We start from the raw sequence: 14,799 nt of genomic DNA on the forward strand, positions 1-14,799 counted from the left end.
AGCTAATAATAACTTCTGACATGTGGAGTCACAGGTTTGTCTTTTGTATATTTAGACTGCATCAACAAAGCAAAGAAGTTAAGGTGAGAATATATCATGTCTGGGTTTGCTGCCCGAGGTGTGGCTAATGGAAATCCTTTAATGACCCTTTAACCAGAAAACATGGAGTGTGCAGTGCGTACAGTTTGTGTGTGAAATGCATCTGTATTGACCTTACGCTTGGTTGAAAAGGGACTTACAGTTCAGTGACACAACACTCTTCTTTAAAAGCTCCAGGGCTTTCAGGCATATCAAGGAAAATAGCAGCTAGAATCAGCTTCATGCACCAGCTAAAGTCTTTTATTTTGAAATACAGGAAGGTCTGCATTAGGGATCCACTTCTTTTTGTTGTTTTGGTCTTTGTCGCCTAAGATTTCTTTAGTAGATTAGTCGTTTTTATGCGTTTTTCATGCTGAATGACTTATTTCTAAGACACTTATGAGCACTTTGGTCGTGGACAGCCTTAGTCTGCATTAAATTAAAAAAATAAACACCGAGCCGGTAGAATGGAAACTGAGAATATTTCCATTGAAGGCTGTTTCTATACAACCTGCTCTCTTCGCCCCCCCCCTCCAGATCTTAGTGTTTACACTGCGGCTCACCGTGTCAGGAACAGCACCAATTATGGATGAGTTTTTATTTAGCTCCCCCTCCTCCTCCTCTTCGTCCTCCTCCTCGTCCTCCTCACCCCAGCTCTCCTGCTGACTCCGCCATTACCTCATGTATTTTTCCAGAGCTGGCCTATTGTTAATCAATACCTGAGGTTGACGATCAGAGCCCACAGGAAGCCAACTGTGGACCTGAACTTGTGCTTTTGTTTCATATTTCATTAGATTAAGCCTTCAACCTTCGAGGCTTTCAGTGTGACATTAGATGGAAGGTGTGTCGAGCTGCAGCAACACATTAATCTGATGCATTGATTAGAAAAAAGGAGTCATTTAAGTTCAATATGATGGCGAAACATTTAGTTTGTATTCGTTTTTAGTTTGTGCCAATGCTGAAACAATCAGTTAGTCCATTAAGACAAAATGTGTCTCAAACATTTGTTGATTTTAGCTTCTCAAATTTCAGATTTGCTGCAAATTGAATATTTTTTGCACAAAACAGTCTATTTTGCAGACTCTAGGGAATTGGGATGCGCTTTTTCACTATTTTCTCACATTTTATAGACGAAACAATTAGTTGAATAATCAAGAAAATAATCAACAGATTAATCCACAGTGATAATAATCTTTAGTAGAGCTGAAAGGATTAGTTGCTTAATCGATAGAAGCTTAATGAGCAGGACTCCCTGGAAGAGGAGAGATAATTGTTATTTTGAAAATCCAATAGTCATTTATGTATTTTTTTTTAAGGAAAGATAGCAAAAATTCACTGGTTCCAGCTTCTGAAATGTAAATATTTTCCATCTTTCTTAGTCTTCTATGACATTAAACTGAATGTGTTTTGGTAATGGACTGTTGGTCGGACAAAATTAGACAATTTAAGACGTTATAGGGCGAACAAAAAAAAATGAATTGAGAAAATAATTAGTAGATTAATTGATTAATTGGTTTGAAGTCTAAATCCTCTGATTCCAGCTTCTTAAATGTGAATATTTTCTGGTTTCTTTACTCCACTATGGCAGTAAACTGAATATCTTTGAGTTGTGGACAAAACAAGACATTTGAGGATGCCATTGGGCTTTGGGAAACACAACATTTTTCCCATTTTCTGACATTTTAAAGACCAAACAACTCATCGATTAATCGAGAAAATAAGTGTCAGATTAATCGACAGTGACAATAACTGTTAGTTGCAGCTCTATTGTAAATGTCTGAAGTGTTTAAGGATGCATTTTGCATTTGATGATGTACAAAAGGTAAAAGAGATGCGTTTGCATCTAAGAAGAGCATATTTTTGTGACGTTAAGTACGTGTGCCATCGACGATATGAATAACCTCACCTCAGGGCCCGTAGTCTGCCTGCCACACTGCACATTAACGCCTCTGAATGCCCTCGCCCAGCATGGCAGCACTGCTGCCACCGTGTGTTAACCTGCCAGATCCTAATGAATATGCACTTATGTGTTCTCTGTTCTCTATCCCCTGCATGGCCCTCTCCCCTCACTCCCACTCCCACCCCCACCTCACCTCCTTTTACCCCCTGTGCATGGTGCACTCCCTCCACCCTCCAACACCACCTCACCCACCTCCCCGTTCACCCCTTCACCGTCACTGACACCGCTGTATGTGTTGCTGCATGGCCTGTGGCCCCCCGACGCCTCGCCTGGCGCTCCCACAACCCCAGGACCACTCGGGCACTCTGGGCGCGGAGGAGTTCAAGGCCTGCCTGATCAGCCTGGGCTTCGATATCGCCAACGATGCACAGGTACTTAATCGTAGCCACACCCACGCTGTGAGAGGTTTAACTGGTTTCTCTTTTTCTCTTTTGTACTTTCCCCCTCTTGTACTTCTATCCTTCCCCCTGTTCTCCCTCTATTCCCACCTTTACTGCTCATCCCTTCCTCTCTAAACTCCCTTTGTGACACCTTGCAAACGTCCACATTGTGGATTATTGCGGTTTTTCCTCCTTAATTCTACTCTTTGTTCATCCTTTACTCCTCCACTATCCCTGCCACTGTACATCTCTCTCTTCCTCCTGGTTTCCTTGACCTTGTAGAAGAGATCAGGATTCATGGATGCTGAAGACTTCAAAACCTGCCTTATCTCCATTGGTTACAACCTGGTAAAGCCACGAGCTCTCTTCAAGTATCAAAGTTTGTTTGTGTGTGATTAACGAGACCAGTCGGAAACGGTAATGCATAGATGAAAACTTCATTTTATTTATTTTTTAAAATGTATATCGTATTTTATTTATTATTTTAAAGGATGGTTTATTTTCCTTAGAGCTCCATTAAAGGAATGTATTAACGGTACTTTAAATTAATTTAAAACTCACGCATGTAATTTATATTTGTGCTAAGTTATCCCGAATTATTTCTCCGTATGCAGAATATCCGTCATATGCTGTGCGTCTTTGTGTGTTGCCGTGGCGACTGAGCCTCACACTTCCTCTCTGTTGCCACCAGGGTGAGAACGAGTTCTCCCGCATCATGAGCATAGTGGATCCCAACCGGATGGGCCTCGTCACCTTCCAGGCCTTCATCGACTTCATGTCCCGCGAGACGGCCGACACAGACACTGCCGACCAGGTCGTGGCCTCCTTCAAGGTCCTGGCGGGGGATAAGGTACGGCAGCCTGGTGTTGTAGTAGAGTAACACATTCCTACATTCAGCTCCATTTGGCCAAAAGATGATTTTTTTCCCCCTTTTTATGTTTTCAAAGAGTGATTGTTTACCTTTAATAATGTAAGTGATATTTTCCAGAGGTAGAGTTATGAACTTTGGTTTAGCGGTCTTCTTCCAAGAGAGTGAGATAACTCTTTTTGCATATGAATAAAAGATTTAATTTAATTTTTCTCTTCCTCGACAGAACTACATTTTAGCCGACGAGCTGCGCCGGGAGCTGCCTCCGGACCAAGCGGAGTACTGCATGGCCCGCATGGCGCCCTACACCGGCCCCGACGGCGTGCCCGGAGCCCTCGACTACATGTCCTTCTCTACGGCTCTGTACGGAGAGAGCGACCTCTGAACACTCTGTCAGTCGTCCTGACTCGGGACCACCAGCCTACCTGCTCTGATCACCGCCACGTCCTCCGACTGCCCCGTCACCAAACTCCTGTCCTACTACGCTCATTTTTTGTACGTCTCTGGCCTTATCTTTTTATCATTACCCTCTGCTTCCTCTTCTTCTTCCTCCTCCTCCTCCTCCTCCTCCTCCTCCTCCTCACCGCTCCCTCACACTCTGTCTCCGTCGTATTTGCTTCCCACGCAATGCAGCTGCTCTCCAGGTTTACAAAGAGGGAGAGAGAAAAAATGTTTGTTTCTGTTTTTATTTTCTTGTTGTCATTGTTTTTCTTCATAAAATGAATAAAGTTAACATATTTTATTATACTGAACAAAAAAAGGTATTTTTCTTCACCTGATTGAAAATAAGAGACGAAAATTGTAATAAAGAAAAATTGCTATACTTCCTCTTCTTATTCTCTGTTTGCTGCAGGGACTATTATGGTCTTAATGGATTTACTTTGACATTTTGTGCATTTAGCTGACTCTGAATAGTAAATGCCTTTATCAGGAATCTGTAGGCGATGTATACAGTATGTCCCCGGAGAAGCAGGTAAGAACACTCATTAACATGATTATGGTGGCCTTAATACTCCCACATAGAGTTAGTGATTACATGCATCAAGAGAAGATGTGGACTTGAGGAAACTGGAACCGTGACGATAGTGATGGAGGTACAGACTGTATATAAGATGTTTTTAAAGTTTTAGACCCTCTGAGTGAAATCTATGGAGACATTTTTTTTCAGTTCAGGACTTAATTCTGTTCAGTAGTTTAAGATTATGATTATGGTAGAGCTGTCCCGAATACAATTTTTTGGGCTTCGAAGCTACGATGAGTAATATTCAAAGCTGTTCTTCCATCTGTCTGTCTCCATCTCCCAGTGACCGGGACAGTGCTGCTTCTGCTGCACTACTGTACACACATGCACCTCTACACACAACAAACAGTGATATCCATCTGAGAACAACTAATATTCATTAATGTTGGATATGAATTATGGGATTATTCCTTATTTCATGGGCTATTTGGGGATTTATACATCATTATAGCTTACTTATATAAATAAAACAGATATATAGATATGTGTTAACATACTGGTGTTTTTGCACGTTTTTTCCATTTCATGCAAGTCAGACGATTAACATTACTATCCACTTTTGATAATACCTTTTTGACTTTGGACTGTGGTTAACTGTCCCACAGAAAAACTTTTTTTAATTTTTAGATACTTTTTTTTTAGATTTTATGATAAGGCAGGTGTTGCCTTAAAGGTCCCATATTATCAAAAAGTGAGATTTTCATGTTGTTTTTTTTTATTATAAAACAGGCCTAAGTCCTATATAAATACTGTGAAAGAACCGGAACACTCAGTCCACAGGGAAATACACACAGCCCGTATTCAGAAACTCTGCATTTGAAACAAGCTGTCAGGATTTCTGCCCATTCATGACGTCACGAATATACAATATTTAGACCCTTGACACAATTTTAAATGTAAACATTCTAAATGTGTCCCAGTTTATTTCCTGTTGCAGTGTATGTGAATGTCATCAGCTGACAGGAAGAAAACATGGACCCAAACTGTTGCCTTGCAACGCAATTCCATTTCAATTCCATTGCAATGGAACTGAAATGGAATAAAACGGAGCGTTTCAGACAGAGGGTAAATACAGGCATATTCAGGCAGACAGTATGAGGAAAATAAAGTGTTTTTTGAACATTACAGCATGTAAACATGTTCTAGTAGAAACATAAAATACAAGTATGAACCTGAAAATGAGCATGATATGGGACCTTTAAAGCCCATATCATTTCAGTTTGTGCTATGATTTAGTGGTGTGCAAGAAACGAGGAAAAAACACAAAGTAAACAGTTAAAGATTAAACAAAAAAATACACAAGGAGAAAACAGCAAATACCAAGAGGAGTTTTGACATTTCACAATCTTATTTTGTGTTATTTCTTTCTCGAGATTTAAAAAATAAATAATAATAATTTCTCCTCGCATCCCTGAGAGCGACACAGGAACCTTCGGTCGCGTCTTCGCAACTACACGGACCGTTTACTGCGTTGGACCCGTTCCGGAAGCGTGTCCCGGCTGTGACCTGCTGCTGCTGGTTGTTTTCATCAGTAGAATGGATTTATAGCTGAACACAAGAGTCATGTTTAACTTAAAGGCACTAAGGAAAAACAAAACAATCAAATACGGAGTTCCTATGCTGGTGAGTAACTTTGATTTTACATTAGTGACGTGTTTATCAGTGTCTGATTAGCTGTTAGATAACACTCTGCTAGCAAGTTAGCAGTTTCATGATACAGAACAAGCTGCTGTCAAACATTAGAGAGTTATTCTGTCAGTTTACTGATACAGTGATATCAAAGTCAAAGTTGGTCTTCCATAATTAGTTATTTGCTTGTTTCAACGCAGGTTTTAACGTTACTAACAGGCTGTACCTGATCCTCACCTTGTCTTAGTGACTTGTCATTTAACTGTAAACAAATCAGCACCAGCATTCATGTGTTATGGGAACTTGTGCATATCTAGTAGCTTAAAAGCAACAGCAGTTTTATTCATTCACACATTCAGTTGGCAGTTAATTAAATACTAAAACAGCCCTGCAGGATGCTGAAGTCAGCTTCTGATTTTCAGGGTATTAAACATCCCAGTGAAAGCTTTAAAGGTCCCATATCATACTCATTTTCAGGTTCATACTTGTATTTTGTGTTTCTACTAGAACATGTTTACATGCTGTAATGTTAAAAAAAACAACTTTATTTTCCTCATACTGTCAGCCTGAATATGCCTGTATTTACCCTCTGTCTGAAACGCTCCGTTTTAGTACATTTTGACGGAATTGCAACAGAATTGCGTTGCTAGGCAACAGCTTGGGTCCATGTTTACTTCCTGTCAGCTGATGTTATTCACATACACTGCAACCAGGAAATAAACTGGGACACATTTAGAGCGTTTACGTTTAAAATTGTGTTAAGGGTCTAAATATTGTATATTCGTGACATCACAAATGGGCAGAAATCCTGACAGCTTGTTTCAAATGCAGAGCTTCTGAATACGGGCTGTGTGTATTTCCCTGTGGATTGAGTGTGTCGATACTTTCACAGTATTTATATAGGACTTAAACCTGCTTTATAATATAAAAGACATGAAAATCTCACTTTTTTATAATATGGGACCTTTAATGTTGTTTAAACCCACTTTCAGATTTGTGAAACTTTTTTATTTCATTTATGAAAGCAAAAACAATATTTTTCTCCATCCAGACAACAATAGACCAGGTCTAAAAAAAACCATACATTTTACACCTGTGAAACCTGGACTCCAGTAACTGTTTAACACACGTTCATATTTGTGAAAACTTTTCTCTATTTGTGTACACTTATTTTCCCAACCAAACCGCAAAAACGCTTCACAAATCTGAAACTGTGTTTAAAACTGTCTTAATCTTTTCTAAATTAATCTAATCCAGTTTTGAGAAGTATAGTGGCTTTTGATCTAGACCTCAGGTTGGGGGGAAAAGGCAATGAAATCGCCGCTTTTGTGTTTTCTCAAATAGATACTGTGTTTTAACCATTTAACTTGTTACTGGAGTTACTTGTTAATCAAGTCCAGGTTTGACAAGTGTAAATGTAGATGTTTTTAAGATAGACCTGGTCTATTGATGACAGGATGGAGAAAACACAGTGAAATCACCATTTATTTATTTTTTTGCTTTCATAAATAAATGAAAGGTTCCACGAATCTGAAAGTGGGTTTTAAACAGTGTTGAGGCTTTAACTAGGAAAACCTCTTTATAACAAGAAGTGATGCAAAAGAACTGAATCTGTTGCTCAATGTTTTCATTTAAGTTTCATTCTAACTTCAGTGTTGTCAGCCTTCCAGTGAACCCCATCTTCATGAAGGTTATAATCAGTTTTTAGAGAGGTGTTCTTCAACCCTCTAATCATTTTGGACTCTGTAGAGTAATTTGTGATGCTGTTAAATTGTAATGTATATTTTGGGCTAAAGAATCCTATTCTTAGATAATGAATTCTCAAATGACAACTCATTTGTAAAAGTTATCATGTTTAACTGGGAACTAGTGTTACTGTGATGTCATTATTCATAAGAAACTCCCTCCAACCTTGGTTGAAGCAAGTGCTCTACATAGTCCAAACATCATTATCCTCAGTATGTAGCGTTAAATTAACTAACTATTTTGTATTCTCAATGTTTTTTCAGTTGCTTGTAGTTGGAGGATCTTTTGGCCTGCGAGAGTTCACACAGATTCGGTACGATGCCCAGAAGATCAGAAAAAGGGTTTGTAGTAAATTAACTCTTAATGCACATATTTGATGTTGAGTTGCTTATGATAAATGTGACAGTAGATTAAGTTTCTCACATTTCCACCATCACAAGAATCCAGTAGAATGAACCAGCTCATAATCACTTCAGTGGTCAAAGACAGTCTCTTTACAGCCAGTATGCAATGACTCCCCCCAGTGGTTTGTCACATAACTGCATGTGAGGATCCTTATTTTACCTACTGTATGAGGACAGTGTAAAAATAGCACACATATAGAGCTGTTTGGGTCTGTCTGTGAGGACTGCTGGGATCTCACCGTGCAGTGTGGATGATTTAAGATTATTTATTATTAGAACTAGAGACATTATCTATCCATCATTTCAGACACTGCAGGCACACAGCACTGACAGGCCTTTCTAACCCATTTAGTGAGTCAATACAAGAGCAATAAATGAGAACGAGCTGTAATAATTCATTAAATGACAGACGCAGTTCATTAGAATGACAGAAGACCAGCCTGTTATTAGAAGCCATACCAATCTGATGAGCAGGCTGCGAGGGGAAGTAGCTGTTTTGTGCTATTTTACTCTGACAAACGCCGATGCGCGTCATGTGGGTGGGAGCCAGATGGCAAGGGGGCATCTTTTCTTATTACTGTCCATGTGAGGCGGCACTAGACTGTGGATGACGGCGGTGGAGGGAGGCGGCGGCGTGCCCCTGGCAGCGAGCCTGAGCAGCTGCCCCCACACGACTCGCTCTCCTTTGACGGGGCCTGCGGCACAGCGAGCCTCTCTTCCTCTCAGACCCCGTGGAGCAAAGATTCAACTCTGCTCAGCGTGTGCGTGCACGTGTAATTTAATGCATGGAATATCTAAACAGTTGTCAAGAATGCGCATGATTAAAACCACTCTTGCGGCTCTTACTTGGAGCTGTTATCAGCCGATTCCATTACTTTGTTCTCACAGATATTTTCCCACTTAAATCATTAAAAGCGCTGTCTGAGGGTTAAGTCACTGTATGATCCAATTAGCATTCTCTCTTCAACGATCTAATTTAGCCCGGAGGAAGAGATGAACTTCAAGGCCTTTTCTCCTCCCTGTCCAGGTTGTGTGTGAGTTTTCTTCACCTCTGGTTTGTTTTTGAGTTGAAGGAAAAAGCTAATAACACCTCCATAGTAGGCATCACACTAATTACTTGGGCTATTAATTCCCTGGTCTGAAGGCTGCAAAATATTCCATATATTATTTATTTGCTGTAGTAATGTAGGTCTAATTAAAAATCAATCACGGAATTATGAAACTCATCAGTCACCCGAGTAACTGCGGCATTATTGCTGTGAAATATTAGAACTCATTAAAAGTAATGATTCAGAATGGGATTCATTTCAGTCCTATTCTCGGGCAAAATCAATTTGCATTGCAAAACCCAGATAGCTCCATCGGACGCTCCCAAAACCCTCTGACACATAATTTCTTTTGCCTTTTTACTAAACCTGGTGATGATGCCAAATCAAGCAGAATAATTCAGAGAGTAGAAACAGGGTAAATGAGATCCTCCCTCGAGGTTTGGAGAGGCTAGACTTTGAGAAAAAGTTGAAAATGGCTTCACCTCTTCTGCAGATGTCATCATTTATACATTGAAGAAACAAAACACAGAGAAGAGGAGATGATGCTGCTTCAGTCGAAAGTTGCAACCATACAAACCGCTGAAACAAAGAGCCCATCAACATCTTTGACTCTCTTCATCTCTTTGCTTTTTCATTTCCTCCGTGTTGTTGTGAATGCATGAATTTCTATCAGAAAGCTCCGTATTATATCATTTCTTCTCCTCCTCTCTCTCTTTCAGCTGGATCCTTCTCTGGAGGCCAAAGTGAACGTGGAGAAGCAGTCGGTCATGCTGGAGGAGGAGTACAAGGTAAGGAGACGCCGGCTCCCTGAGGGGGGAGGAGTAGATGAAAGAAACTAACTGGTGTGTCTGTCTGCAAGAGAAGGGAGCTAGTAAACAATATGTGCTTTTATAGGGTGTCATCAAAATGCCAGATGTTTTAAACAGTCTAGAAGAGCGCATTTTATCATGCATCTAAAAAATGTTGTGCAGGCAGGAGAGAGAAGTAAAAACATGGATCGTATATGTAGCTATTCATATAATATTCAACCTCTTATTTAGGAGAAAATCGTGACTGCTATTCTTAAACAACCGTTAATACCTTCTTAGGGCTGGGCGACATGGCTTAAAAGTAATGTCTACATTTTTAGGCTATGCCGAGATATACGATCTACTGTATATCTCTATTTCCATATTTTCTCGTCATAGAGACGCCATGTTGTTTAAAAATGGAGATAACTGCACACAATCTCTCCTGGAAGGCAGGTAGATGTGAATTTCGGATTGTCAGAAAGTTAGAGAAGTCAGACTCAGCCCTCCTAATCCGGCGTTACGAAGCTGTTCACCAATCTGACAAGCTGTTCTGAAGAAGCAGTTTAATTCTTGCCTCCTCTCACCTGCGTGACACAGCAGACAGATGGTCGGAAGCCTCTACATCTGGACATTTCACAGCACGTCTTGTGTTCATGCAAGAACACATGTTCATGTTTTCAGAGCTGAAAAATCCTGTACAGTTTTCAGACAGAGTTTAATCTCAGATATTGAATCATTGTCATCCTGAGGTTTAAACCTCATCTCCTGTTGTTGTTTTGTCCTTTCTGCAGAAGATGCAGGAGGTGAATTTGGAGGAGTGGAGGAACATCCGTGGTCCTCGTCCGTGGGAGGACTCCAAGGAGTACCAGGAGCAGCAGCGCTCCAGGCAGAATAAAAATGCTGAGGGTTAAGGGACGCCAGGCGGAGCGGCCTGCACACACACTGAGTCTGTGGCAAAGACGCCGTTGAGACCCACGTAGGCGAAGCGCTGCAGCTTCAGAGAGTGGACTCGGCTGAGTTGGACTTTAAACTTTGCTCATTGTTTGTCACAAGTTGTGGTCTCTTCTGGTTGTAACATATTCAGGACAACAAGTGGATAAAATAACGCCACATGAGCCCAAAACCTTGAAATAAGTTCAAGGTTGAATTGGTCTTCATCATTTTGTACACATGAGTTTAAAGCAGTCACCTGTTGGTTGGTTATTCTCCACTCTGCTGATCAGGAGTTTGTAATAAAAACCAACCAGTAGGTGGCACATCTGTGTGCTGCTGCTCTGTACCTTTCACACAGAAGGAATAATATATGTCACTGTATGATCTCCATGTCTCAATAAATTATGTTCTATCGATCCAAATTGTTACTTTTACTTTTATTTAGTTTTTGTCAAAAGCTCGTAGACGTAGTGAGTCTTTGTTTACAACGGTATCGCATTGATTTACCAGTTGAAAGTATAAAAGAATAAATAACACAACAGTCCAGCCTTTCCTCAGGCTTTATAGGCCTCGACAGTAATCTGTTTCTCTGACAGTTATTACTTTGCAACGCGCTGGATTTATTACGTTTGTAATGGAAATACTATTACCTTTTTGCTTTTTTTTGTGTCCTACAAACCCAAAGAACATGCTTTTGCTGCAAGTCTTCAGATCGTGCGTATAAGTAATGTTTGGCTGACTGACAGATAATGTATGTACTGCCGAACCGCATTCAGATGGTGAAACGGGAAGTAATGAACATTCTTCAGGTGGAAGAGGTCTGTATGAAAATGTCCTGGGATACATTTCCTGTAATCACATTTTTTTATATTCATGATTTTTGAGTCCCTTTAATACCCAGTGTTTCTCAGGCTCGGGAATTTATGTTACGCAAACAACCACTCACATGTGAGGATTATTTTTTATCATGCTCAGGTTGTACTGATGGAAATCTTCTTGCCTTGTTGTTGTTTGAGTGTCAGGCAGCCATTTCCCTCTAATCCACCAAACAGATTAATCAAGTAATTTGTCACAGGATCGGCAGATCAGATCAAACCTTTCTTGTTTGGCTGTGTGTTGATAAAAATGTCTGGTGTGTCCTCGTGTTTCTGAAGAGGCCTCTCTAAATTTAGAGTAGTCACATGTTGGTGCATCTGTAATCTTAGAGGTCAATCACACACACGTATTCTGGAGGCTCCAGCAGCCGGCCTCCGGGGCTGTTTGTGATTAGATATGTACCGTCTGAAAATCTGTTTCCATCTGTGGGAAAGAAGAAGAAATATTGAGTTTGATGATGGTCGATAAGGAGATCTGAACTGTGCTTTGGAGGATTTGGCTTCCACTGTAAGGTTAGCTGCAGTGGTGGAGGAAGTGCTCTGGATAATACAACAAACACACAGATATGGAAGCCCTAAACAGACATGATTCAAAAAAAAATTTTAATCTCTAGATTACGAGTTAATTACGTCTCGAGAAAACAAGATAATTAACTCGTTATCACAAGAAAACAAAAGGTAGTTTTCTTTTATTACTTATGAATAGGGCTGTCAATGTTAACAACATAATAACGCCTTAACGCAGATTTGTTTTAATGTCACTAATTTCTTTAACGCAACTTGCGATTTTTAGGTTGTAGCTGGCTCAGTTTTAAAGGTAGAGGGAAGATACTAAGATCATATGAAACTAGAAAACCTTAAAAAAGAAAAAAAAACTAATCCAGTGGTACAATGTTATGATTTGAGCATATTTTGTATGTTAAATGCAGTACCTGTGAGGGTTTCTGGACAATATTTGTCATTGTTTTGTGTTGTTAATTGATTTCCAGTAATACATATATACATACATTTGCATAAAGCAGCATATTTGTCCACTCCCATGTTGATAAGAGTATTAAATACTTGACAAATCTTCCTTTCAGGTACATTTTGAACGGATAAAAAATATGCGATTTAATTGCAATTAAATAAACTTATAATGTTTGGGTCAAATCGGCTGACGGTATCTGACGGTATATTCAGACAACCCAGATTGAGTTTACAGCGATGGATGGACGGTGATGGACTTGCTGAAGTTAGCAGAAGGATACACGCGTGACTATGTCCGGTTTTCAAAATAAGGTGAAAAAATACGATAAAAAAAAAATACCTCTAATTTGTGAAGGAAATGTTTTTATTCTTTGATTTTTGGTTGCTGGAAAAAAAAGTTAAATGAATTATTCCTGACAATGACTGATACATTTGAGTGGAGGACATCTCTGACTACATACAGACACAAAATCCTTCCTCTAACTTCAAGTCCGTCATTGTCAGGATGTATACATCCATGGCTGTCCGCTCGATCTGGGCCGTTTGAATGCATTTAGCGTCAGCTGACAAACATTTTTGTAATAAAAGGAGACAACCTTTTCTTTCTAGATATAACGACATGATTGACTAGTGATCTCGAGATAACCGCTTTAAAATAAAATGTGTGAATCATGTCCATTTAGGGCTTCCGTACATAGGGACTATTTCTTTGGTAGGAAGTAGTTTTAATGAAAACAGTTGATCAGGTGTATGTTTTTGATGATTTGAGTGAACTGACTTTTATAATGTATGCCATATTAGATGAAATGGTGTAAAAGTAGCTTACATGGCTGCACTTTCAACTCACTTAGTCATTTTTAATTTTCCTCCTCCTTAAATACACATCATATAGTATTTATTAGCCGTGTGTTTGGTGAACCGTCCGTAACCTCACTAGCTGTGCACAGCCATACCGCCTCGCAGCTTCCCCATAGAGCCCCGCTGCAAATGAACCATGTGAAGGAGACTTCAGAGCGCTGGAGCAGAAGATATGTTACTGCGGTTCTTTTATGGAGATGCGGCGCTGGTGTAGTCATCAGAGGCCAAAATGGGTCAGTCCGGGAGGCCTGGCAACCGTAAGCGAGCTGTCAGGATGCATGATGAGTCTCTAATTTGAGGAAGGGTCTGCCCCCTTCACGTGCTGTTCAATTTTTAATTTGAGAAATGCAAGAAAACGCCATCAAATATTCATTGGACATGGTCGAGGGAAAGAGGAAATCAAATTCAATATTTACTACTTCGTTCTACGAGCGGGAGAACTAATGAGATCTTAGAAACAGGAACCATGTCGCTGGTTGGGATTCGTGGCTGTGAAACACTAAATTACTATAATTTTCCAGGGGGCTCCTTCAGCTCCGGGGCTCCTGAATCAGCCAGATATTTTCTAATCTGCGGCCCTGTGAGTTTGTTTTCCTGCTGCCAGATCTTCACAGCTCTGATGTGGAAACACTCGGCAGAAGAACCCACAGCTCTCAGTCTTTTTGGCCCTCCATGAATGAAAAATCCCTCCTCCCAAACACTCTCACACCCTCCAGATGAAGATTAATTACCACTGGTATTATCTCACAAGAAGACATGTCTCAGAGAGATTACAGACATGATTATTCAGTTCCAATATTCAACCACATTCTGTGAATGGACTGAGGACCCTCCAGTGAATCCTAAAATCAGGTTGACAGCCCAACATGTTGGTATTTATTACTTCTGTACAGTGATACATTTCTGTTTGGAATATATTTATGCTTTGGAAATTAACAACAAAAATTACATTATTCAAAATAAAACATTAAGTGAAAAAAATTAAATAAATAAATAGAAATAATAAAAATAATTAAATGATTATATATTACTGCTTATAATAATAACCCTCCCCTCCCCCCCAAAAAATAAAAATTAAATAAAATTAAATTAAATCTGATAAAATTAAATTAAAATAAAATAATTTCCACTTTCACCCCCTCAAATAGATCTCCATGTAATACACTAGGGGATGTGTTATGACGCAAGATATATAGATAAAAGTAACAGGAAATGTATTTTATGTGATTTTTAATTAA

At 39.7% G+C, this 14,799-nt stretch overlaps 2 protein-coding genes across 6 annotated transcripts in view; both read left to right on the forward strand.

Moving 5' to 3' along the window:
• actn1 (actinin, alpha 1) overlaps positions 1–4,114 on the forward strand; it is a 67,560-nt gene extending 63,446 nt beyond the window's left edge. For 2 of the 5 annotated variants that reach the window (XM_037747356.1, XM_037747355.1), the window contains exons 19-21: positions 2,329–2,409; positions 3,110–3,268; positions 3,513–4,114. In XM_037747356.1, the coding sequence (XP_037603284.1) occupies positions 2,329–2,409; positions 3,110–3,268; positions 3,513–3,671 (399 nt within the window). In that variant the 3' untranslated portion in view covers positions 3,672–4,114. Of the gene's footprint in view, positions 1–2,328; positions 2,410–2,700; positions 2,767–3,109; positions 3,269–3,512 lie in introns of all 5 variants that reach the window. The other 3 variants (XM_037747358.1, XM_037747357.1, XM_037747359.1) reach the window with 2 other exon arrangements.
• A 1,596-nt stretch (positions 4,115–5,710) lies between these two features.
• LOC119474973 (cytochrome c oxidase assembly protein COX16 homolog, mitochondrial) lies at positions 5,711–11,281 on the forward strand. The gene is made up of 4 exons (XM_037747380.1): positions 5,711–5,930; positions 7,946–8,023; positions 9,855–9,923; positions 10,718–11,281. The coding sequence occupies exons 1-4, from the start codon at positions 5,871–5,873 to the stop codon at positions 10,835–10,837; spliced, it is 327 nt and encodes a 108-aa protein (XP_037603308.1). The 5' UTR covers positions 5,711–5,870; the 3' UTR covers positions 10,838–11,281.
• The last annotated feature ends 3,518 nt before the right edge of the window (positions 11,282–14,799 follow it).

This window comes from Sebastes umbrosus, chromosome 16 (assembly GCF_015220745.1).
Source record: "Sebastes umbrosus isolate fSebUmb1 chromosome 16, fSebUmb1.pri, whole genome shotgun sequence".
In the NCBI taxonomy this organism is placed as follows: Eukaryota; Metazoa; Chordata; class Actinopteri; order Perciformes; family Sebastidae; genus Sebastes; species Sebastes umbrosus.